This window comes from Centropristis striata, chromosome 20 (assembly GCF_030273125.1).
Source record: "Centropristis striata isolate RG_2023a ecotype Rhode Island chromosome 20, C.striata_1.0, whole genome shotgun sequence".
Classification (NCBI taxonomy): Eukaryota; Metazoa; Chordata; class Actinopteri; order Perciformes; family Serranidae; genus Centropristis; species Centropristis striata.
Genome location: NC_081536.1, coordinates 21,415,948 through 21,441,152, shown reverse-complemented (window position 1 = coordinate 21,441,152; position 25,205 = coordinate 21,415,948). Strand labels below are relative to the sequence as shown.

Below are 25,205 nucleotides of genomic sequence, written 5' to 3'. Positions count from 1 at the left end.
GTTGTTGGGAAATCCACTTTTAAAGTATTTTTACAGGACACTATACAGATTATGTTGCAAATGTCCAATCAGTGCTTCACATTTGGACATACAGTTTTGTTTATTAGAATCTGTCTACATTCATGCAGATTTTATTATGTTATATACTTTTTAAGGGTTACTAAAATTCCCATTGTGAAATCAAAAGTATAATTATGTGTAAAATATGAATGAAAGTGGCCATATTCACATAAGACAAAAGACAAAAATTATAAATTGATTTAAAAAAAAAAAACCTTCTATAAGACCAATGTCTTTGTTTTTTTTTATCAAAAGACATTTAGAAATGGTCATTTTATTAACTTTCTACAGAAAAGTTGTTTTCATATACAAGATCATATAATAATTAAAAGGATGCTGATAAAACTAAATTTTGTTTAAAATAAAGATCAAGTAAAGAATGTTAACTGTGATTTCTGAGCCTAGACTAGATATTAAATTGTAGAACAAATCCAATCCTTACAAAAATAACTGTGAGAATGTTAACTCTCTTTTCAATGTCTGAACCTAAACCCAAACCAAAGAACGTAGTTTGGTCACAGAAACAAGCAGTGTTTCTTCTAGAGATTATAGGGTATCTGCTTTGTTGCACCTTTAAAATTAAATGAGTGAATAAAATCAAAAGGAAATACTGTATGATTGTCTCATAACCAAAAACTAAAGTCAAGAGTGTAATTGAACCTTAAACAAGCCACTGGAAACTATAGGTCTACCACTTATTTCTCAAAATGTGGCAAAAACAAAAGTACTCACAGGTACATGCACATACACAAAAACACACTGACACATACAACCATGAACCACTAAATACTCCAGCCAACTTGAAAAAGAGCTGTGACTGATGACTTATTACTTATTTTTCATACAAGTGCTTGTATTCAGAAACTCTCTTGGAACAAGAGGAGAGTCACTCACTCTTCTTATTCAATGTCTGTCTTTGGCAATGTAAAATGTCATCTTTTACTTATGCTTTCATACATATCACTGCATGGACTGTTTCCAGTGATAGGAGAATTATGGGTTAGGGCTGGTGTGATGGGAATAGCTGAATTACAAAAAGAGTTAAAAGTCAAACCCTCAGCATGTAGTCACACCACAAGCGTCCCATTCTGTTCATTCTTTTTACAACCACAGAGTTGTTAATGTTTTTCCGGTTACTTGGTTTCATCTGTCAGCAACTTGTCAGTAAATTTGGATGCATCTAACCTATTGGGGAAAAATGGCCTATCAGCAATCAATCAAGACAAGTGCTGGACTGTGTCCCACTTGGTTTGGACAGTAGCCTGGTTAAATGCTAGTGGTCTGAATGCTGAATTGCCGTAGGCTAAGCGAGTGGGCTTTCCCAGCCAAGCATGAGATGCTGCACGTCTAAGCTGATGCAATACTTAAAGTCAGGAGCAGTCACACACTCGCTGGTGGCCTGGATGTCCTTCTGCATGTGAAAGTAATGTTTTCTCCAAATCTTTAACAAATGATTATGAACAAAGTTTGCCTATATGAACATTATTATATTCTAATTTGAAATAATTTGGAAGTAGTCATCTGGATAAACCACTTAGTATTACATTTTAGGATTAACCTAGAACCTTTTAAGGTCTTTAAATTTTTTGTTTTTTTTTGACAAACCCTATCTTTTTATTGGGTGCTGGTTCGTGCATCAATAATGATTTAGGGCTGCTGGACTTAATATATGTATTCCCTCCTCCCAGTCCAGAGCAACATGAAGTGTAGTGTTACAGGGCGAAACGTGCAATGCACAGACTACATTACAACATAGCAGGTTGGTTTGGATTCACTTGAGGAACCCATGATAACAATATACTGTACATGCACTGTTGTTGATCCAGTATGCATGTTGTTACTTGATCCATGTGTCCATTCTGCTGCTTACAATGTAACAAATTTTACATATTTACACAGTGAAATAGGGAATAGAGAATAGAGAGAAATGTGCCGTGTAATCTCAATACAAAATCCTAATTGATTTTTGTCTGACTTTGGCATTGTCAGCATTTATGCTCTTATCCAGAGCAATGTGCTCAAGGAAACTTTGGCAGGAGACTAACTAGACAAGCCAGAATCTGATCTGAGATAGAGATTAAAATGTGGTTTATGAATAGCCTCTTTAAAGTCTTCTGCTGCCCCCAAAAATCATGCATACTTTACCAGGATTTTGAATGTGCATGTACTTCCTCTTTCCATATAAATCATAATTACAATATTTAACCATTTAGGGTTATTGTAATAAGAGTAAAAATTACTTGGGCACACATTTATATTTTGGTGCATTTAGTCCATATTCAGTTGAAGAAATTTTCACTGGCAGGCTTATGGAAAATGGTGTGTTGCAGGTTTCTTAAATGACACTGTCTTAACACTTGACATGACTGCATCGTTTTCAGTGCCATCCTGCTTGTTGATTGGTCTTGAGCGAGAATTATGCACAAAACTGTGTCAGGCATCTTAATTTTTGTTAGCCATTTTTGTTTTTGCATGTTTACTTTTTAAGGGGTATGCCGTCACAGAAGTCTTAAAAATGTATTTTAATGTGTTAATGTCAACCTTTACTGAATAATTTTCATCATTAATATTCCCTTTGTTTTAAATGGTGAGTAAGCGCCTTACTTAGCAAGTTAACATTCTGTAGTAGAATAAAAATAATAATTATTTCCTAACAAATGACTATTGTAAACACTTGTAGATTGATTTTAAAAATATTCTACAGCCCATGCAGACGTTGTTCTGCTGTAATGAAATATACTATCAAAGTGAAAGCACAGTTGTTTTTGGTGAGTTTGAGGAGCCTGAAAATGTGACATGGTATTTTAATGCTTAATATCAAAATAGGTTTTTGTGTAGATATTGACTGAGTTTTGCTACATTTAAGAGGCCAACCAAAACTGTCAGTTACTTCAGAGCAGGATATCGAACACAAGGAAAGCCCATGGATTATTCCCCTCATACAACATGCTCTTTTTTTGCAATCTGTAAATTGCTTAAGGGTGCCTTTCTTGCATATAAATATTCTTCATTTTTTTCTTCATAGGGCTATAAAGGTCCTGTTTGCCTATAGCCTTTAGCATACTGTATAGTTGTCAAACTGCTCATTTTGGGTGGGGCATCCAGTTCACTTAAGTCATGTAGCTTTATCCACAGACTTTATATGGCTTTGATGGCTAATAATACCATTTCTCTACTGCTTGAACAGTAATTTATTACACAACTGGGCCTTAAAGCTTGATAATGTTAACATTATTATTTCTTTGAAATTAATTTATTAAAGTGCACATTATGTTCTCTGGATGAGAAATGCAAAAATAATTTTATTATTCATTAATAAAGTAAAGATTAACTAAGCTGTTTTGGTTTTTGTATCTTTTTTTGGCAATCGAATTTCATAAAAGTCTCATGTTTTAAAATTTGTATTTACACACTGGAACTTACAACAGGTTTACCATTCCAACAACAGTTGTAGTGCACAAAACATGCAAAGAAATAGAGAAACACAAATTTAAAGAAGTTTAAATAAAATGCAAAAATAAACAAATAACTTTTAATTCATTACAAATGATATGCATTAGATAGGGCCCTAGTTTTCACAGTTTTAGAGTTTGTTTGCAGTATTTACGGTGTCTAGGATTTTAAATAAGACATGTAGATAGTAGATAGTAAGGCTGGATCTCTGCAAATTTGCCGTTTTGTATATGGAATTTTGCGAATAAGGAAATATGATTGATTAAATATTTTTTGTCAAGCATTTCATCAGTAAAAAACAGAAAAAATATATAATATAGTATCTAATTATGTCATTTATCGCATATGGAAAATAATAATTTACAAAAAAAATACTGTAATCTCAAAGTAAACACAGCAAATAATGTTCCCTTTTTAGGGAATCAGGTTTTTAGAAGTTCGAGGTAGTGGATATTATGTCGTCACCAAGTTTTGCAGGAAACACAAAAAACTTCACCAAAAGTGTAACATATGACATTTATTGATCATTTCACTCAAAAAGGATGTAACAAAGAATGGCTATTGGCATAGTAATAACACTGTGTGTAAATTATGTAACTTCAGAGAAATAAATTACTTAGACAATTTTTTGAACATGCCTTTGTGACTTAAGCAAGATATGCTAACACTTTATTTTGAAGGTGTCTACATAAGAGTCACACAAGCCTGTCAGAAACATGACATGACAAGTATCATGAGCATTAATGTTACTTCAAAGTGTCATTAATGTTCATGACACATCCCATGTCATGTTTATGACACGCTCATGTCACTCCTATGTAGACACCTTCAAAATAAAGTGTGACCATATCTTGCTTAAGTCACAAAGGCATGTTCAAAAAATTACCTAAGTCACATTTTATTTAGGCATAATAAATCCGCTTAAGTCACACTCTTGACATAGGCCATTATCTTAAAGGGGTGAAATCACATGATCTGATCAACTGAGGACGTAGGCGATTTTACCATAGGTGGCCGGCGTCATGAGGAGATGATTTAGGCAACAACAAAAAAAAAACAATTTGATAAAAATTGACATAGGCGATTGTTTTAACAGTGTGACGATGTAAAGTGTATGGTATCTAATAAGTATAGACAACTTTTAATTTCCCCACTTATTAATGCTACAGGTATACTTACAATGTCGTATTTTATTATAAATTGCATCGTATGTTAATGATATCCAACATATCTCCAAAAGGCCAAAGTCGGAAGTAGGAACTCACAGAAAGGAAGTGAACGCGTCTTGATTGACAGTTTGAAGGCTAGCTGCACGCGGGTGGGAAGCCCAATTTAAAATGTCCGACTGGGAAGATGAGTACGACGGCGACGGCGTTGCAATCGAGAAGCCCGCTACTAAACCAGCTCCAACTCTACGGAAATTACCACCTGTTGAGAGTCAAGGACAAAGTGTGTCTTTTGGCGTAAGAAACGGAAGTAAATGTGGAGCCTCAAGAGACTGGAGAGCTGATCGCGGCGGCGAGGGATCCGAGTTCAGAAGTCGGCGAGGTGGAGGAGAAGGACGGCCGTTTCCCCGCAACACGGAGCGAGGAGGTCCGGGACGACCAGACTCTCGCCCGCCTGTAACTTTCGCCGTGGAAACTGCATTAATTGGAAGGATAATAGGTAGGTTTCGGAAGCCATAATTTCTGTTTAGCTATTAGCTCGCTATGCTAAATTAGCGGATGTTAGTTAGCTTGCTAAAGTTAGTTTAACAGGCCGACGTGGCTTGATTGTGTAGTTGCCATGTTTAATACATTTACGTGTGCGGGAACTGTAGCTGATGTCACTTATGCTTCCGCTGATGTAACCTGTAACATTTGAGTCAGACTTTAAATACATTTAAATCCTGTTAAAGGTCGCGGAGGAGCCAAAATCCGTGAACTTGAAGAGAGCACTGGTGCAAGGATCAAGGCAAGTTATCTAACACGCTTTTTTTCTTACTAGTTTTTATAGCACAGTCATTAATTAATTGCTAGTGCTGGCCAACATTAGAGTACACATTAAAATAGAAAGCAGTCAGACAGTGTTTTCCCAATTCTACCTTTATTTCATGTGGACATGTCTGACCATGATTAATGACAAATGTTCTTCTGTGGTTTGAGGAAGTAAACAAGAAAGCAAATGAGACATTTATTGTTTGTCTACTCCCTACCACTCTCTTGAAGAGTTTTGAAAGACTGAAGTCTGTCACTCTCTCACATTGACAGTTTAGTCACAGACTATACGATTATGCAAAGACTGGGGATCTTGCAGGGTCACTATGTGCATGACCAGAACAATTTTGCTCCTGATGGAACAATTATGCCAAACTTCCTTTCAGAAATATGACATATTAACAATTACTTGCTTGTCTGCAACAAGACATAACTCACTGACATTAGCAGTGCTCGTTACAAATTGAAAGGCCAGGACCAATTCAAGACTATGTAAACTGGCAATGGACTGTGTACTTTAAAAGTTGTGATAGATTTCCCAGAATTGCAGATCAGGGTGTAAAACATCTTCAGGATTCAGCTAACAGCAAGATTTGACTGCTGTGCCACTATGTTACTTTTTGAATGTACAGGCACTGTGGTTAGAGCATGTATACGATGTGAGTTTCCTCCCCTCTTTGTAACTCTGCTGTTGTTTTGTCTGTTTTTCTAAGATAAACAAAGGGGACTATGAGGGTGAGGTGGTCCTCTTTGGGTCCCCTGATGCCCAGCAGAAGGCCAAAGAGATGATCGAAGACTTGGTAGCAGATGGCAACTTTCGATCTCGCGATGGTATGAAGTCTAGAAAATGTTGGTCTTGATGCTAAATGGATTCCTGGCATTTGTGTGTCTGAAGGCAGATGTTATGTTTTTGTGATTGGTTGTGTCTGATTGTTAACACAAGTCCACGGGTGTGGTCTCATTTGACCCAATAATTTGAACTAATTTTTGTTATTTCTTTTTCTCTTCCATGTAATAAATTGGCCTCAAGTCAAGATTGTTGTATGTGAAAGTTTTTGTTTTTTAGCAGAGCCCCAGTGAATAAAAGGCAACATGCTGATATGTTTCTCAGGTCCTGGTAGGGGGGGACACTATGGAGGAGGAGGTGATGGAGGAGTAAGGAATAGCTCTGTTTGGTCTGCTTCAGAATTACAGGCTTCAGATGCTGCCCCACCCCCTGTATCCATAGACTGGAACAGCATCCGGGAGAACAAAGGAAAGTATGAAGAGCTCAAGTGGAAAGGTGAGGCCTCTTATATTGTCACTACTTTACATAAACTGCATGCAGTCCACAGGTATTTATTGGAAAATTGTGTTTTTTGGCCCTGCTGTTGCTTAACAGATTCCGAATTAGAAAATGATCATGGGTTAAAGAAGTGATCATCTTTTGCATGAAAATATTTTCATAGTTTATGGTCCTATTTAGAGTAAAATGGACAAAGTGGTGTATGCTTTAGGTCCGGGATATCTTATGATTAACAGGGTGTTGCCACACTTCTTAAATTAAATGTGCAAGAGTACAAAGCTTAAAAAAACCCCTTTAATTAGGGAGTCCTGGTGGCCCACGGGTCGTGTACATAGCATTAAGGCTTACTGGGGATTTCCATCGGGCGCGTTACAGCCGCGGAACGGCTCCGCCAAGGTTTTGCTCCATCTTCTGCCCGGCGTCAGTTCACACCGGGCACGTTACGGCCGCAGAACTGCAGCATAGCGAGCCAGCCGTATACACGCGAGATAACGAGAACGCGCGATAATCCTGAACATACAGGAGACCGCGAGATCCCATGATAAACTGTGTGTATAAAGTAAACAACAACAACAACAACAACCAACAGCTTACTTTGCTTCTCTGACGTGGAAGATCTGTTGATCTGACCATCTATCCTTATAAAAACAATGTGTTATGTCATAAATGATTGTATGATGTTCCACTGGGTTCTAACTTGGCTCGCAGCTCTTTTCTACATTTCTTCCCCTTTTACTCTGTATTTCTACCACTGTCTGGAAAAGCAGAAAAGAAGAGAGGATCTTCTTTGTCACTAGCACTTATTGATGCACTAATAGCTCTTTTTGCACTATACCTTGATTGTTTGCTTTTATTCTTCCCGTAAGTCGCTTTGGATAAAAGCGTCTGCTTAATGACTAAATGTAAATGGAATAAAGGCCAAAACATCTTATTAAAGTATTTTCTGTGTAACCAGTTATTCATGTGATATGACACCAGAGTGTAATTTTCAGTCATTCATGGCTTTGAACATTTTCTGTAATGCTTGCAATTTCTTTCAGACCTTCCACCTATGAAAAAGAAGTTTTACACTGAGGCGGAGTGTGTATCCATACTCACAGCAGAGGAAGTCTGTGAATGGAGGTAAATCTGCCAGTGTTGCCTTTTTATTACATCATCCTCTCTGTGGGTGGAACAAGGTGTATCCAGTGTTATATTATAAAATGCTAGACACCACCAGTGTTCTTTAGCAAACTTTAAAAAATAAGCTTTTTATGAGTAGAGGCATCACATGCAATGGCTAAGAGTTTTATTAATAGTCTTGGGGAAACCTCAGTGTTTTTTGGCAGCATTGTTTTCTATTACAGCTTCAGACAAGTAGGTGGCACCATTTATCCACCTGTTCATGTGCCATCTGAGCTACTCTGGCTGTAGTTCTTGCAGTATAATGTATGCAAATGTCTCATGTAGACACTTTTGGCCTGTTGGTCTTTGAATTTATCAGAGATTCTCAAGCTGTAGAGCCCACAGTAAGGGTGAGCGATTGAGTATGGCTAATGAAGGAAAAGTGGTTAACAAAAGAGTGACAGTGGTCCAAATCTGTTTTTGCAGGACAAAAAGCCCTGTGTAGCATAGCAGAGGTTGGATTTTGAAACTGACAGAATATTCTATGTCCAATTTGTAAACAAAGTAGAAAAAACGCTTGGAATGCGATACAGTTTGGACCAAATGCAAGTTCTTAAACCTAAACAACATCTTTAACACATTGCAGATTTGTCTCTGTTTAGGACCGTAGTGTGGTTTGGAATCAACCACCTACAATGTTCTTGTATTTTCCCACAGGAAGGAGAATAACAATATATTTGTGGACGACCTGAAGGAGGAGGGGGAGAAGCGGCCCATTCCCAATCCCTGTCGCACCTTTCTGGAGGCCTTTGAGCTTTATCCAGAGATCATGGAAAATATTAAACAAGTTGGCTTTGTCAAACCAACACCCATCCAGGTATATTGTAATGTATTACTAATCATACCTTAAAGTATCACTTCTGAACATTTTAGAAATAAAATAAGCCACATCCTCAGATATGGACCTAATGAGTGTGTATTTGAGTTTAGCACAGCTGCAATAATATGCTGATGTTAATGGTTGGTGGACACTGATATAAGTTAATTGGACCATATATCGCTGCTATTAGCTATTTAGTCGGGTTGATTACCAAAAATCCTAATAGTTTGATTAATATTGTTTAAACATATTTACCTGTAAAACAGGGGAACTTTGCCCTTTGTCCTGTAAAATACACAGTCTGTTTTAATTAGTGTTTTCGTAAATGGGCAGCTTTATTTATAACAAAAATGTCCCTGTGGTATACAGTTTGTGGTTAGATGTTGCAAATGCACCTGTAGTGGCTTATCTAGTTCGTTTTCTGTTGACATAGATAATCCCCGTGATTTACAAAACCCATATTTGGAAATACCCGTGTTAACATCAGCCTTTACGGGAAATATTGAGGCTTTTTTTTATGAATCTGTGGTTATAGTCAGTGTAAAATGCAGAAGTAAAAAAAGAAATCTTAGATGACATATATTGAGAACTGGGAAGAAAATGAATGTCATTCATGCTTTTTTTTACATGAAGGACCTCTTTGACCAAGATGCGCTTGAACTGAACCTGTGCTTAGTATAACTATTTAGTGCTTCCACTGTGTTCAGAGGAATGGGAGGCCTCCTTAGGTCTACTATCACTACTGCCTAAGGGAATAATAAAAATGTATATACTTTTATTATTTATTATAAACACAAATCTATAAATTACTCAGGCTTGAGAAGTTTGCCTGTTGTGTCAGTGCAAAATTAAAATGAAACTACGTTATCCTCTGATTTCACTTTCATTTCACAGAAAGAGGCTTGGTGTGATGGAATGTATTGATAATGGCCTGTGTCAATTCTGTGGTAGATATGACGCTGGTGGACTGCCACACCCTAATTTTGATCCACCTTGTATGACTATTGTGATAGTGTCAAATTGGTATGTGTACCAACCAGTTTAGTGAGTCTAAAAAACCTTCCCCTTATGTGTCCCATCAATGAAAACTGTTCATCATGCCTTTCTCGGTTTCACTTAGTTCATGAATATGAACAAAAAACAAATTGTATTGTGTGAATGCTAACACTCTTAAGGTGTTGGGCTTTTTCTGTGCAATTCTGTAATTATATCTGGCAAGGAAGTCATGTTTTTGGTTCAGTTTGTTCCGTTTCTGGTTTGTTAACAGGATTACAGAAAAACTACTGGTCTGATTCTTTATTTTTATTTTTTATGAGACCTGGGGAATAAAGTGATTTTGATGAGGCATAGTTTAGGATGAGTGTATACAATTACAAAAAGCACAGCATCCCAACTTTTTTGGAAACAGGTTTGTATGTGGTTTTAATTTTGTAAAAATAAATGTTTTTATTTTTTTATACATCTGATAATCTTTGTTTCTTTACCAGTCTCAGGCGTGGCCAGTGTTGATGAGTGGAGAGGACCTGATAGCCATTGCTCAGACAGGAACAGGGAAAACCCTGGCCTACCTGCTGCCAGGGTTCATCCACATGGATGGACAGCCTGTGTCAGTACACTACCTGTTGCTTACTTTACATTTTTATCTTCTCTGTCGGCATCAATTATAATCCCAAGCAGAAAATACCACTTATTTATAGTTGCAGATGTGTCCAGGTTTAATAATTGTGCCTGCTAATCTGTCGGACTCTCCCTTTTTGTCTTTGCTTCCTTTATAGGCCGAGACATGAATGTGGTGGTCCAGGCATGTTGGTGCTGACGCCCACCAGAGAGCTGGCCCTGCAGATTGAAATGGAGTGCAAAAAGTACCGCTATAAGGGCTACAAAAGGTGCAGCAGCTTATATTATCATAAGTCAATACAGATGAATCATTATTTGCGAGTTAGAGGTGAAATGAACATGATTGTTCCCCCTCTGTCTTCTCTCAGTATCTGTATCTATGGCGGAGGGGATAGGAGAGCCCAGATCAACCTGGTGAAGGGAGGTGTGGACATAGTGATCGCTACACCTGGCCGACTAAATGACCTGCAGATGAATGAGCTCATCAATCTTCACTCCATCACGTACTTGGTCAGCTGTTTGTGTCTGTTAGTCTCAGTGCCCCTTATTGTGAAATTCTTCAGGTTTTAACTATTAGTGCATACCAGTCTAGCAAACGTTTATGTTCTTGGTTAAGTGTCTGTGGGAGTACTGCTAGGCTTCCTTTAATAACTGCTCTGATCACTGGGAACAGGTACTGGATGAGGCTGACCGTATGCTGGACATGGGCTTTGAACCCCAGATTATGAAGATCCTCCTGGACATCCGCCCAGACCGGCAGTCTGTCATGACCAGGTATGTCAAGTCACAATGAGCACTTTGTGCAAAGTTTTTCCTCACATGGGTAATGAAGAGGACACTGAGATACAAATACAGATGAAGCCCTCTTTGTAAAGCATTTATGTTGCAGACCTTGAGCATGAAGATCATCCAGAGTTGGTTATTGCTTCTTCACAATTCTGAGAGTGTTAATAAACTTGGGTAATTTGAACCATCATACTAAAAATATAACACTATTGAGTTTTACAAGTTTTTTATTCTGTATCACAATTATTGATCCACATTTTCATGAAGGAATGGAGTGAATGAAAGGAACATGATAAATATTAGAACTCTTTAAACTCAAATTAGACCCCTGCATTCATGAATTATCTTACACCGTTACTTATAAAAGCCCTGCTGAAGTTGATCTTCCTTTTATTACCTTAAACTCACATTCTTTCAGTGCGACATGGCCCACTGGTGTGAGACGATTGGCCAAATCCTATCTAAAGAATCCCATGATGGCTTATGTGGGCACCCTGGACTTGGCAGTAAGTGTTAATTATTCATATATAAGGTGTGTTGACTGTGCATCTTATTTTTCTCTATATCTCCTGATTCATCAAGGCAATGCCTGAATCTGAGCCAATTCAATCATTGAATTCATAAGGCCTTGGCTGGTCTTTTACAAAAACAGGTCAAATCTAGCTGCTGCTCTGATCTGGAATCCATGCTTTTCATGCTTCCTGTGTTTCTCTGGTTCTCAGGCAGTTAACACAGTGCAGCAAACAGTGCTGATCGTCCATGAAGACGAGAAGAAGTCGTATGTATTCGACTTCATCAGAAACATGCTGCCCCAGGAGAAAGTCCTCATCTTTGTTGGCAAGAAGCTTGTGTAAGTAGGAAATAAGTTCTCTAACATATGGTATGGCCCTCCCTCCCACAATTGCTGGTAAATACCAGAGTTGACCACAAATGGCCGTTTGCACTGCTTACCACCTGCACTAACGATTTTATGTGGGCATGCTTGTCTCTTTGCAGAGCCGACGACCTGTCGAGTGACATGTGCCTGCAGGGCCTGGCTGTGCAAAGTCTCCATGGTGACCGTGAGCAGTGTGACCGTGAAGAGGCCCTCAAGGACTTTAAAGAGAGTACGTAAGGAAAGTGTGGGTTTTAAAAATAGGCTTTCCTCTACCTCAGGAAAGCAGAGGAGACTGATGGTTCTTGATTATATCTTGAAACCCACAAGCTGAAGTCTGAAGGATCCAATTGACTAGAAAAATAGCTTTAATTTTTTTTTCCAGGCCGAGTCCGTATCCTGGTTGCAACAGACTTGGCATCTCGAGGGTTGGATGTCCATGACATAACACATGTGTTTAACTTTGACTTCCCACGTAACATAGAGGAGTATGTCCATCGAGTGGGCCGCACTGGCCGTGCAGGGTAAGAGTGTATACACAATCAAAACAGTTTATTCCTCATTCTCCTGGAGTCAAAATCACTGTCTGGCTGTTCTTGTGTTTATTTGTGATGTTGATGCGTTTTTGTGACAGACGCTCAGGTGCTGCTGTTACCCTGGTCACAAGAGAAAACTGGAGGATGGCCCCTGAGCTGATTCCCATCCTGGAGCGAGCTGGACAGGTTAGGGCACACATACTACACTGACAACATATTTTCTGTTGGTATTTCACTGCAGACTGACCAATAGGATTTCAGATAAGGAAAAGCTATAGTGGGTTTCACTTCATAGAAAACATTATCAAAGGCTTGTTTAACATTCTAATAATCAAATGTTATTTAGTTTTTTTATTTCAAATGAAAACCGTGACATGAACATTAGTAGCAATAAGTCACTAAATCAGGATAATCTGCTAAATTTTCAACTTTAGTTGTATTTGTAACGTGAAAGCTGAGACAAATGATGTTACCGAGGTGAAAGCAAGTTTTATGTTCTTACTAGAATTTTCATGAAGTGCATGTAATCTCTGTAAATCCTGCTGCAGGAGGTCCCAGAGGAGTTGGTGCTTATGGCAGAAAGATATGAAAAGCACAAGAGGGAGAAGGACGAGGGAAATTCAAGAGATGGAAGGGGACCACGGGGAGGAGGAAGAGGTTATGGAGGAGGAGGAGGAGGAGGTGGAGGAGGAGGAGGAGGATGGGGGAGGAGAGATGGTGGAGGAAGAGGAGGCAGGGATCGAAGCCAGAACTGGGGATTCTAATGCATAATAGTACATGTAAGTCCAAACATCACATGCATATGTCCTTTAGTACACATAGTTGCAGGTGAAATATTGTCCTAGTACAGTTTTCAATTATTTATCATTTAAAGATGATTTGCTATTCATTTGCAACATTTTATTTATATTTTAGATGATGTCCCAACTTTTTTGGAATTGAGCTTTTAAATGGACAGTAATGAGTTTAATGTATTTTTGTGATTAACTGTTTTTTTTTTTGGGGGGGGGGGGGGGGTTTCTCAGCAGGATGAAGCTGGATCTGAAACCACCTGTGTTGTCATTTCATTGGAATGTAAATTATTTTCTTTTTTGATTGATTGAGTTGTTGTTTTTTTATTTGTGTTTGCTGGATTATCATCCATTATCAACGAGGCAGTTCCACCTCATGTTGTGCTCCTGTTTTTAAAAATGTTCAAAATGCACAATTTTGACAGTTTCTTCTGTCTGCAACTCGCCAACCATAGCAGTGTTTCCTGTCACTCTAAATATATCGTTTATGTAATTTCTGTTTTTGGGCAAAAGTAAATCTGTACATTAAACTCTCCTTTTGAAGAGACCTGCCTGTGTATTTTATTGGCCTGATAACTTTTATTATTCCCTGTAACATACAGTGATGATTAAATAGATAACTGTATGTCTGTTTTGTCATACATGCTATACTATGACTTTTTAATTTAATTTTTATGACATACTTTGACTTTGAAATACTGTACTGACTTTTTTCATGACATTTTATTAAATTGAGCACATCCTATACCGTGATATTTTTATGAAATTCTTATTACATACTATTCTGACGTTTAATACAATTTTGACCACATAGTATATTATGTTTATTATATTGACAACATACTATACTATGACTTTTTTTCTTAAATTAAATTGAGTGTATATATCATGAATGCTGGGTCTTGTTGGTTTTCTAAGAATCTACTGCACCTACTGGTACCTTGTTTGCCATGTAGCAATAAAAAACATACTAAAAACCTGGATTAATCTGGTTAGTCACATTGGACTGCTATTGTATTGAACACTACTGTACTATCCTATGACTTTTTACATTCAATGTCATACTATTACGTTTTTAATGGCATTTTGACATACTCTACTATGACTTCTTTTTTTTAAATTAAATTGAGGATGTTTTTTTCTGACAACATGAAAGTCACTAAATTGGAGAATAATGCAAAATTTAGCAGTATCTGTAACCTGAAAGCTAAGTTTAAATTTTGGACACATACTCTATGACTTTTTCATGAAAAGTTAATGTTTTTTTTTTTTTATAAAGTATTAATTAAGATATTAGCAATAGGTATTAATGGCAGGCCACCACCCTGGGATCAGGGACAATAACCAAACTGAAGTCTCAAGGAAAGGTGTTCACTTCAACATGTCAATATTCAAAACTCTACATTTATCAAGTAAATAGTGAAGGGTTGGATCAGAGCACTGACCATCACAACCAGCTGTTATTACAACACACACACACACACACACACAAATCACAGACAACTGCTCTTTAATTACAAAAGAGTTTATTTAACTTAAGCAACTTGGAATAAAAAGCAAACAACACAATAACATTTTTTTTAACAATTGACAGTACAAAATGTAAACCATACTTTTGTGTTTCATTTTTACAAGATTTCATTAAATGTATTTTTTACTAAATGAACCGAAAGACTAACAACGAGGAAGATGTTGGTCAATACAAATGTGAATAAATATGGTTTGAATTGAGATCAAACACTTTCGTCAATAGATGAAACCCTAAACTAAACTACAAGCAGCTATGAAAACATAATACCAAACAAAACAAAACAAAAATAACTAGATGTGATGTAAACACAAATGTGGGATAATGAAACTGTATTACAGGAATACCATTTAAATTACACTATCCTCCTTTTACCCTGTATTAAGTTACCCAGTTCTTACTTCAAACACTATAAAGCTGAACAATTCATGTTTTTGTGAGGTTGTCACTTGAAAATAGGAAAGCCTGTGTCACATTCCTCCCTGATACGACGAGCCAGATTATTGCACTTCTTCTGGTCCGGGCCGGAGAGCAGGTTCTGAGTTGGGATGAAGAAGTTATTGAGCACACCTCCTTCCAGATAGGTTACAAAGTCCTTCAGAAGCAGCCGAAAACACTGGCTCAGGTTCGAGGCCGGCCAATCGGTGTCTTTAGTTCTGGAGCAGCAGGCATGTAAGAGCGTGGTCTTGGCATGGTAAGAGCAGAACTTGTCAAACGAAGAGTCCTTTTTCTTCAGCAGACTGAGAAGATGCTTCAGGAGCTTCAGACAGTCCTTCCTGTATGTAACAACAGGGAAACTTGATGATAGGAATAGGACGATAGGAAAATGTAATGTCACGATTTGCCAAAATAATTGCAATTTATGATGTCTTGATAGTCATCAAAATTGTAAAAAAAAAAAAAAAAAAAACAACTATGAAATGGTGCTTAAACTTAGATCAAATATATTTTCTGTAAATTAAAAAAATCTACTTGATTTGAACTGTTATTGCTGAGGGAACCTTTTAAGATTTATATTGTTTATTTTTATATTCTACTTACATGCATGTTGTAAAATGTGTAAACTGTTCTATTTCATTGTTTGACATTTTTTTAATTTTTGCCTCTTAAAACGTTTTGTAACTTTGTTTTAGAAAAGTCCTATATGAATACTTTAAATGGCTTGTTTTTGTTGTTGTTCTTCTTCTTATTATTATTATTATTATTATGGGCTGTTGCCAAATTATGTTTCTGTCAGAGGAACAAATGTAATAACCTGCAGTCAAAATCAGCCCTGATGAGAACCACACTGGAAACTTATTGTGTATTTTAATCCTTGACTATTTTTTTTCTTACATGGAAACTGGTATGATTCTGTCTGTCTGTCTAACTATCTAACAAACAGCTGGTTATAAGATTTACATCACAATATTCACAACTATCCTATAATGATAGTCATTATAATCATTTCTACACATTAATACATTCAGATGTTTTTAACTTTAGTTGTGATGGAAATAAGAGGACTTGGATAAAATAAGTTTTACTTTCGCTTCAGGAATAAAATTGTTCGAATCTAACCTGCAGCAGCGTGCTCCGCCTGTCTCACAGCACGTCTTCTCAGATCCGTGATTCTTCAGTATGGCCTTCTCAACATGAGAGAATGAAACCCGCCAAACATCTGCAAGTTACAGAGGATAAAAAACAGTCAGTAGGAAGGGGAACTTGAAGCTTCCCTTTCCTCCAGTGTTCATTCATGAAACAGTTAATGTGAAATCCCCAAATCAACCTGTTTGTAACATGAAGATAATTACTTTAAGAGTTAAGCTTACCCTTGGCGAGGACCCCTTCATTTTCCACCGTGCCCTTGCCTTCATATTTGGGGACAAGATAATAAGGCATTCGCTTGAAACCCTGCTTTACTTTAGTGCCCAGCCAGTCCTCTATTTTTATGCCATCTTTGGTGAAAAGTGGCCAGCTTGATTTCACCATGATGCTGAGAACGATGTCCAGTGAAATGGTGACAGATTGTACTTCTGTGATCAGGGTCACTGCAGGGCAGCCTCTCTTCTTTCTTTCCACCGCCCATTCTGAAAGAACAAACAGGAAATAAAACTGGCATACTGTATGTATTTATTGCTGACATTATTGTCTTTAAGATTTTTTCCTTTGGATCTTCTCCTTTTTGGACATTGACATGTAGTCCAATCTAAGACAAAAGGCTGAAGGTATAATAAACAGCATGTTGTGTATGATTTAGTTTGATTATACAGAAGGTCATTTCGACCAATCCAACGATGAAAAAGTGCTCATTTTGGTACTCGCCTTCAAATGGCTTGACACATTTCTTCACTTCTTCCCTGAACTCCTCGAGCATTTTACTGGCAGATAAAATGCTGGTTTCTTGAAACTTCTGCAGAGGACTTTTGCCACGTTTTAATTCCACACTGTAAAAGGCTCCATTTTCCCCGAATGGATTAATGTTCACTCGGTCAACAGGCATGGGTAGCATGACATCAAATTCATCAGGATTAGAAATCTGACAACACAAAAACATGACAGTAACACACCACAGGCTATACACACCGTGCACTGACCTCTAACCCTTTCCTCAAGAAATGATGGATGTGTATAGAGGTGTTTGTAAGACTTACCTTTAGATTTTCATAGTAACTTCCAGTTCGTAGTGGTTCTCCTACTTCTTTGAAGCAAATAGTGTTCTGTTTCAAATGTGCAATTATACATTTCACTATCTTATTGATGACCTCTGCTGCATCTGACCTTTCATCTCTTTTAATCTTCAATTTTTCCAGAGTTGTGTAGAGGATGGAGTCTGCGTTTGTTGTGTCCTTCGGCGTCTCCGGCTGTGTCTTTGTTTCTGTGATTTTTCCTGGTGGTTTGGTTTTGCAATCGCTTGTTTTTGCTTTGGTGGTCTTTACAGAAGCCTTTGTGGCTTCCTTTGTGGCCTCTGGCTGCACCTTTGTCATCTCTTCTGAAACCTTCTCTAGGGATTTGGCCTTCCCAACACATTTCTTTGCCTTTACGTGTTGTACCGGAGCCTTTATGTGGTCTGTCGTTGTACTTTGTTGCTTGCTGATCTCTGTGAAATTTTCTGTGGCTTCTACTTTTCGGGTTCTCTGTACAGATGGCTTGTCCTCAGTGTGGCTGGTCTTTTTCTGCACCTTTGGTTTCTGTTCCTTTATGGTGCCATTCTGCTTCTCTTCTGTAAAGGATTTCCCTGGACATCTGGGCGGAGGCACTTGTTTCACTTCCTCAGGTCTAGTTTTACCCTTGGCACATTTAGTGTCTGGACTCTTTGCCTTGTGTGGTCTACCTCTACCAGTCATGTTGATGCAATGACCAAAATGAAACTAGTCTGTCAGAGTTATACTGTCAGAGTTCCCAGCATGTGTATGAGAACACGCCCCTTTACACGCCTCTTTAGTTTTTCTGGTAAATAGGTGTTTATACAATCATCTTACAATTGGTTTCAGAAATCAAATCCCTATTTGACTCCTATAGCAATGGCTCCATCTTGTGGACACAAGTGAGTATAGTAAGTATACTCAGATTTTTGTCAGACTTGTCTAATAGGAAGAGAAAGTTCAAGGCATCTGTCACTTCTTTGCGGCGCACTCGAAAAGAAATAACTAAAAACCACAGCTGAACATTTTGGTTGAAACATGTTTAATGTTGCAAAGAGGCTCATGCCATCTTACAGTAAGGTGCAGTAGCTCATGCCAATTTAAGCTTCTCCAGTGCAAGTGCAAAGTTAGCAAAACGCCAATCAAAGTGCTTTAAAAGTCAACAGGTGGTCTACTCAGAGTCCCAGAGAGGGACAGATTTGAACCATTTGTTTTAAGTGCGTTTTAGAGCTTAAACACAACAAATCACTAAGTTCTACTTATCTACTACTTGGAAGAACATAGTTTTAACATATTGCCACAGGCTCCTACAGAGCACCATGTAGTTGCAAACAAACACTAAAAGCAAGACAACATGTACCATTGTAAAGAGACCAGTGCCTGCACTCCAGAGAGCTAGAGCGGTGATACATTTAAGTACCTCTAAGTGTTCAATGTCTGAATATCAATATCACAGAAAAGTATTGCTATGAACCAAATCAACAGTACACATTTAAACTATCTAAAACTAGTTTGATGTTACATCGTACGTAATGGTAATCTAACCACTGGAATGGAAGGAGTGCCGCCTCAAGGACTTAAGATCTGAATGTCGTTCTTTCCTTCGAATGCTTTTGCGATGCATTGTGATGATTAACCAGTCTTTGATTATTACGTTGAAGCAGCCAATTGTAGGATGGAGTTGGATGACCGATGTCCTGCCCTGGGAGACCTTGGGGTCGGCAGAGTAGCACAACATTCATTTGTTCCTCTGGGCCTTCTGGGCGGACTTGGTAACTTTACCAGTGGTGGAGAGCTTCTTCTCCACAGCCTTAATCACGCCGACCGCCACAGTCTGCCGCATGTCACGCACAGCAAAACGACCTGCAGGGTGAAGAGGGGTAAGGGTCGACGTTTTAGGTGATGATTTCATCTGGTGTGTGGGTAGCTGTTAAAATTCAACAAATCCCCTACACTTGAACTTACCAAGTGGAGGGTACTCAGAGAAGCTCTCAACACACATTGGCTTGCCAGGAATCATATCAACAATAGCAGCGTCTCCAGACTTGAGGGTTTTGGGGTTGTCCTCCAGCTTCTTGCCTGAGCGGCGATCAATCTTTTCCTTAAGCTCTGCAAACTTGCAGGCGATGTGAGCAGTGTGACAATCCAGCACAGGAGCATAACCAGCACTGATCTGGCCTGGGTGATTAAGGATGATCACCTATAAAGCAAAGAGACAACATGATAGGATTATGTACTTCTAATAAAGAAGTTCACTGCAGAGACCCGGCTGATGGCCTGTCCAGTGATTGTTGCTATTATTGTCTTATGATGACACTTCCTTCGATTGGGACTAAACCAACTGTCGTCTGAGCTAAAGCTGGATTTGTAGAGAGCTCAAAATACATTTTATAACAAAGACTATAAATACTTCTGCAGATTTAATCATGCTCATGTTTCATCTCTATAAATAGATGTCTACCTGAGCAGTGAAGTTGGCAGCTTCCTGCGGTGCGTCGTTCTTGCTATCACCAGCCACATTGCCACGACGAATGTCCTTGACTGACACATTCTTGACATTGAAGCCCACGTTGTCACCAGGGAGAGCCTCAGTCAGAGCCTCGTGGTGCATCTCCACAGACTTCACCTCAGTAGTCACATTGACCGGGGCAAAGGTCACCACCATGCCAGGCTTCAGTATGCCTGTTTCCACGCGGCCTACAGGCACTGTTCCAATGCCTGAGAAGAAGAGCAAAGAACATTTTAAATGTTGTGTATGGAGAGTCTATTTGACTGCAACACTATCCCTAATCTCTTCAGCTATCTGTCTGACGAGGGGCTAGCCTCTGGTGGCAACAGCCCATATTTCAGGGGAGCAGTGCAGCTAGGGGATTTACATGTGTTCAACCTCTTTTGCTCTTTGCACGGAATATTTACCTGCATGCAACCAAAGCCCACTTAACCGTGATATTATTAATATTTTCTGGGCTGCAAACAAAATGCTTAAAATACCAAACTCCTGTCCAGATGCCTACAGATTCTGCATTCATGTGCATAAAATATGTTTATAGAGATTGCACTATCCTCGATCCTCACATAGGGCAGCAACTAACAATTATTTCCATTGTGGAATAATCTGCTGATTGATGAATCTGTGTTTCTTTCCCACCTACAGTACAATAATATAATGTTGGTCAGTTTATTATCAAGTATAAGAAATAAAAACATCTGAATATGAAAACATTCTCATATTTAAAATGCACAAAACCTGTATATGTTCAGCTTTTGTGTTTAAAAAATGACTAAAATGAATATTTGATGATCCAAACCAATGCCAATTATTATTTTTTAGATTAATTAATCAACTCATTGGTCCAGCCGTACTCCCACAATGTTTGGATTTGATCCATTTCCTAATGAGTGTGCTACATGCCTCCTATCTTGTAGACATCCTGCAGGGGCAGACGTAGAGGTTTGTCTGTTGGACGGGTCGGGGGCTGGATGGCATCCAGAGCCTCCAGTAGTGTGGTCCCTGATGCATTGCCTTCTTTCCTACTGATCTTCCACCCCTTAAACCATGTCATCTAGAGACAAGAAGACAAAGTACTATATTATACATGTTGTATACAATAATTATCAGTTAAGAGGTTTAAGTCTATAGTCATGGATAAGATCATCTTTTTTAGCTGCTGTATATTGTGATGTGGAACAAAAACCTTAATTTACTATTTTTTTGTTATTAAAGTGAGACAATATAAATTGGAAAAAAAAACAATCTTTCTTATTTTTGGGGTGAGATGTGCCATTCATAAGCAATTAAAAGCACTTGCTCAATAATTACATTCAGGGGTTTTGCTGCTACAGTGTAGCTGTACTTGATCTTATGTTGGCTAATGTTAGCATGTTAGCTGATATTATGGCTCTGCTATACCTGTGCTACTACCACATGTGTCCCTGTCGTGTAAATTTCCATGCAGCTGCTTCAAATACTCGGGACAAGAGAAATGGTTGTTATCATTTGCGTTGGACCGACATTGTCAGAAGCTGGTTCGCCCCTTAGCTACAGCTTCCTGTCACTGCCACCGGCCATTCAAATTAGTATTCAAATTCAAGGCTGTGCACGTCATAATCTTACAGCATTTGCATCATGATCATACTGTTTGTGTTCTACTTACATTGGGGCTGGGCTCAAGCATGTTGTCTCCGTTCCAGCCTGAAATGGGCACAAAGGCAACTGTGTCCGGATTGTAGCCGATCTTTTTGATGTAGGTGCTCACTTCCTTCACGATTTCCTCGTAGCGCTTCTGGCTGTAGTTTGGCTCGGTGGAGTCCATCTTGTTGATGCCCACAATAAGCTGCTTTACTCCAAGAGTGTAGGCCAGGAGGGCATGCTCACGGGTCTGTCCGTTCTTGGAGATGCCGGCCTCGAACTCTCCGACACCTGCCGCCACAATCAGCACAGCACAATCTGCCTGAAGACACAGAAAATAAAACATTGGTACTGTTAGTACAACAGACACCTTTACTGTTGCACTTTAGGAAATCTACAAGAATATAAACATCTTGTACTGTGCAACAGGAACCTGCTGAATGAACTTGGTGCTACTAATTGGATGCTGTTTATCATGACTTGTAATGTTATTTAGAAGTCACTGTAAGTGGGAGTCACTGGTTAATCTTCCTCAAAGGCACAGAGTCTGATGATATTCAGCATGTAATACACACAGAATGGCTGAGCCTCCTCATGTTACAGACCTGGGAGGTCCCAGTGATCATGTTCTTGATGAAGTCCCTATGACCCGGGGCATCGATGATGGTCACATAGTACTTGCTGGTTTCAAACTTCCACAGTGAGATGTCGATGGTAATACCACGCTCCCTCTCCGCCTTCAGCTTGTCCAGCACCCAGGCGTACTTGAACGACCCCTTCCCCATCTGAAGATTAAGTAACAGATAAGAATTTATTCATATTAGATTTTGCTTTTATGTTGTGGTCAGTCTGTGTTGGTATTTCATTTCACCTCAGCAGCTTCTTTCTCAAACTTCTCGATGGTTCTCTTGTCGATGCCCCCACACTTGTAGATGAGGTGGCCTGTGGTAGTGGACTTGCCAGAGTCCACATGGCCGATCACGACGATGTTGATGTGGAGTTTCTCCTTTCCCATGGTGATTGGAGTTGGCTGAAGTCACGAGGCAGTCTGTCAGCTAAAACCAGTGTTAAATTACAGTTAGTACGGTATACGGTACACAGGTGGCACACGGGGCAGGAAACAGAAACCTCTCATGCAGTAGTTAGTGGGATAAAAAGGTTTTGTGTGTGCAGCAAAATATTCTTTAAAGAGTGTAAAAACTAATGATTGTTTGTTGCTGTTAGAGAGACCGTTTGGTCATTTATTACTTTCAGATTGAATGGGCTTTGCAAGATCACATAGCCAGAGATCGAGCAAATGCATTGCTGCGTGAGGGACAAAAAACACTAGTAATGTGGCATTGCCTCCCCAAGTGACTGACGAAGAAAGAAATGCTCCACAAGAAACGAGACAGGAGTCTAATTTTATAGTTTGTCAGCCCATAAAAAACAAGCCGACTGTGGTGTCTGTCCTGTCCTGGGTTAGTGTATCTCAGGTCACTGACAGTGACGACTCTTGACTGGCATTAGATGTTAGATAGATGTTTTCTTAAATAGTGTGTCTCAGAAGATTAGGGATGGTGTCAATGGCTACTGAACTGCGCCAAGTTATAAAACCCTCTGCCTCTTCTTCTCTCTGTTCGCCCATCCATCCACACCCCTGCCCTCCTGTCCTGCCTACCCCGCTCTACTACGCACTGACACATCAAAACAACTAGACTCTGATGTTTCACAGCACCGTCCTCTTTTCACAGACTTACTACAGCCTCATTCTAAGCCAGAATCCACCATTTTGTCAGGTCCCATCCACTGATAGTGCAGCAGCCATTTCTCAGACACTGCAGTGCACTGCACACAGGTTAATGCCGAGGAAAGTAAACACTGGTGTTAACTCTGCAGGAGTGTTATGGTGATAACCTTGACTATACGAACTGACACATGCACTGCAAAGTGTCCCTCTAAACAAGCCTGGTGAGGATTTATTTGATCTGAATCTAGTTTGCAGCAGGTAGACAGGCTAGTAGCTTTAATCCAACTGTAACATGAATCCCCACATGATCTTGGCCAGACTTGTTAAGGTGAACTCCGGGGCAGATAATATTTAGGAGCATGCCTTTGTTTAACTCATCCCTAATGTGTAACGTCACAGCTGCCGCAGTGCGCTTAACTGCACAAAAGATGATAAAACAGCGGACAATAGGTACAAAACTGCACAGCTACTGTGATAAACTTAATGTCTGAAGGATTTAAGGGAAATGTCAGCCTCCCGCCATGTTCTATCATCTGCCCGCTCACTGACGCTGGATGCGTATTAAGTACCAGCCTGCCCTCCTTCCTGCATCACAACAACAATATTCCCAAAACACTGCCTGGCGACTGAGCTGTAAAAGAAAACGCTCATTCGTGTTCCCTGATAGCAACAAAAAACAAAAACAAAATCCCCCTCAATGCATAATGGCGTGTACTGTGTCGTACCTGAGAGCTGGCCGGTGTCAATTTGGGTGCAGGACCGGAGAGGCTGAGGAGAGACGCTGATCCGGTTATAGCGCACAGGACAGGCGGGGGGGTTGCGTAATTGCGCGCACCCGCTGTTGTAGGCTACAGCATCACAACGAGGGACCAGGAGAAGTTACCGTAAGCGAGTTTATCATAGGACACGGAGGAAGCATCCATTGTCGGACACGGTTCCTCGTGGATTAAAAAAATAAAAAACATATTCAGAGCCATCATAACCCTATGGTCTTGACAAACTCGACCGGCGTGAACTCGAGAGATGAATAGAGGGGTTGAGGGACGAGAAGAATAAAATCGCACTGCTTCTCTATAATTATATAAATTAATCAAAGTGTGTTAAGTTTTGGTTTCACTTGTTTTGCAGACACGGTATGTAAAACGGGTTGAAGTCAGGTGATGGTGAAACGAGCAACGCCCGTCACGCGCAGCAGGTGCAGCGCTCACCTTACCAGACGCTCCCTAGTTGGATTAAAATGAACCCTGATGCTCTGAACTTCTTTCTAGAGCTTCTGTCTGCAGCCCTGTCTGCTAATTATCATGATACAGGGAGGCAAACGCGAGGGGACGGCAGTCCCCAGGTAAACATACACTTGTTATGAAACGATGCTATTATGTTAAGAGGCCGCTTCTAGTGTTTGAAGCTATTCGCTGTTGCAAATGTTTTTGATAAACGTGACATCCAGTGTGTCCATTTTTTATTATGTGAGGGATTTCTATGTAAAGATAGATCTACATTCAGTAACATTGTTTTTCCCAGAAGTAGCCCATGTGGGAATATTTTTGTTTGTGGAGAGTTGTTTTACAGTTCATACAGTAGGGACAGTTCACCTCCAAATCCAAAACACATATTTTTTCTCCTCCTTAGAGATGTCTACCTTCCTCTGGATAAATGCAACTAGATGGCACTCACAGATGAGTCCTTCAAATGTGAAGTGTCAAATTGCTATCTCTCTTTCCAGAAATCATGACCCATTTACTCATGAATGGTCATGAAGAGGTGATTATACACAGACCTTTCTTTATTTCTAGCTAATTTGTTTTTTTCATTAGGGGATTCTTATTCAGTTGT

General features: G+C 39.3%; 3 protein-coding genes across 5 annotated transcripts; 1 reads left to right on the top strand and 2 right to left on the bottom strand.

Moving 5' to 3' along the window:
- Window positions 1–4,625: 4,625 nt before the first annotated feature.
- Window positions 4,626–13,909, top strand: ddx43 (DEAD (Asp-Glu-Ala-Asp) box polypeptide 43). Of its 3 annotated transcripts, none has more exons than XM_059359374.1 (17): window positions 4,626–5,178; window positions 5,411–5,466; window positions 6,203–6,320; window positions 6,676–6,771; window positions 7,815–7,896; window positions 8,596–8,755; window positions 10,246–10,364; window positions 10,534–10,644; window positions 10,744–10,885; window positions 11,049–11,149; window positions 11,580–11,667; window positions 11,884–12,011; window positions 12,158–12,267; window positions 12,421–12,559; window positions 12,670–12,757; window positions 13,120–13,350; window positions 13,597–13,909. In XM_059359374.1, the coding sequence occupies exons 1-16, from the start codon at window positions 4,851–4,853 to the stop codon at window positions 13,333–13,335; spliced, it is 2,082 nt and encodes a 693-aa protein (XP_059215357.1). In that variant the 5' UTR covers window positions 4,626–4,850; the 3' UTR covers window positions 13,336–13,350; window positions 13,597–13,909. The 3 variants fall into 3 exon arrangements, with proteins under 3 accessions (XP_059215357.1, XP_059215356.1, XP_059215355.1); XM_059359373.1 differs by having other exon boundaries at window positions 6,601–6,771; window positions 13,600–13,909; XM_059359372.1 differs by having other exon boundaries at window positions 6,601–6,771.
- Window positions 13,910–14,884: 975 nt separating this feature from the next.
- Window positions 14,885–18,478, bottom strand: cgasa (cyclic GMP-AMP synthase a). The gene is made up of 5 exons (XM_059359992.1): window positions 17,524–18,478; window positions 17,195–17,408; window positions 16,702–16,959; window positions 16,451–16,550; window positions 14,885–15,666 (listed from the first exon to the last, which is right to left on the bottom strand). Exons 1-5 carry the CDS (start codon window positions 18,214–18,216, stop codon window positions 15,336–15,338), a joined length of 1,596 nt encoding a protein of 531 aa, XP_059215975.1. The 5' UTR covers window positions 18,217–18,478; the 3' UTR covers window positions 14,885–15,335.
- A 61-nt stretch (window positions 18,479–18,539) lies between these two features.
- Window positions 18,540–24,419, bottom strand: eef1a1a (eukaryotic translation elongation factor 1 alpha 1a). Its single transcript, XM_059359125.1, has 8 exons — window positions 24,098–24,419; window positions 22,515–22,698; window positions 22,249–22,428; window positions 21,669–21,965; window positions 20,927–21,077; window positions 19,976–20,232; window positions 19,480–19,714; window positions 18,540–19,377 (listed from the first exon to the last, which is right to left on the bottom strand). The coding sequence occupies exons 2-8, from the start codon at window positions 22,656–22,658 to the stop codon at window positions 19,253–19,255; spliced, it is 1,389 nt and encodes a 462-aa protein (XP_059215108.1). The 5' UTR covers window positions 22,659–22,698; window positions 24,098–24,419; the 3' UTR covers window positions 18,540–19,252.
- Between the last annotated feature and the right edge of the window lie 786 nt (window positions 24,420–25,205).

Bases quoted from the DNA above. Each gene is read 5' to 3' on its own strand.
- ddx43 (XM_059359373.1), top strand. From the start codon at position 4,851: ATGTCCGACTGGGAAGATGAGTACGACGGCGACGGCGTTGCAATCGAG. The intron at 5,179-5,410 runs GTAGGTTTCGGA...ATCCTGTTAAAG, and splicing joins ATTAATTGGAAGGATAATAG to GTCGCGGAGGAGCCAAAATC. The intron at 10,365-10,533 runs GTCAGTACACTA...CTTCCTTTATAG, and splicing joins CACATGGATGGACAGCCTGT to GCCGAGACATGAATGTGGTG.
- cgasa (XM_059359992.1), bottom strand. From the start codon at position 18,216: ATGACTGGTAGAGGTAGACCACACAAGGCAAAGAGTCCAGACACTAAA. The intron at 17,409-17,523 runs GTAAGTCTTACA...TTGTGTTGTCAG, and splicing joins GTTACTATGAAAATCTAAAG to ATTTCTAATCCTGATGAATT. The intron at 16,960-17,194 runs GCGAGTACCAAA...TTGTTCTTTCAG, and splicing joins ATGTGTCAAGCCATTTGAAG to AATGGGCGGTGGAAAGAAAG.
- eef1a1a (XM_059359125.1), bottom strand. From the start codon at position 22,658: ATGGGAAAGGAGAAACTCCACATCAACATCGTCGTGATCGGCCATGTG. The intron at 21,966-22,248 runs GTCTGTAACATG...CTGTGTCTTCAG, and splicing joins TGATCACTGGGACCTCCCAG to GCAGATTGTGCTGTGCTGAT. The intron at 21,078-21,668 runs GTAAGTAGAACA...TCTTGTCTCTAG, and splicing joins TGCTTGAGCCCAGCCCCAAT to ATGACATGGTTTAAGGGGTG.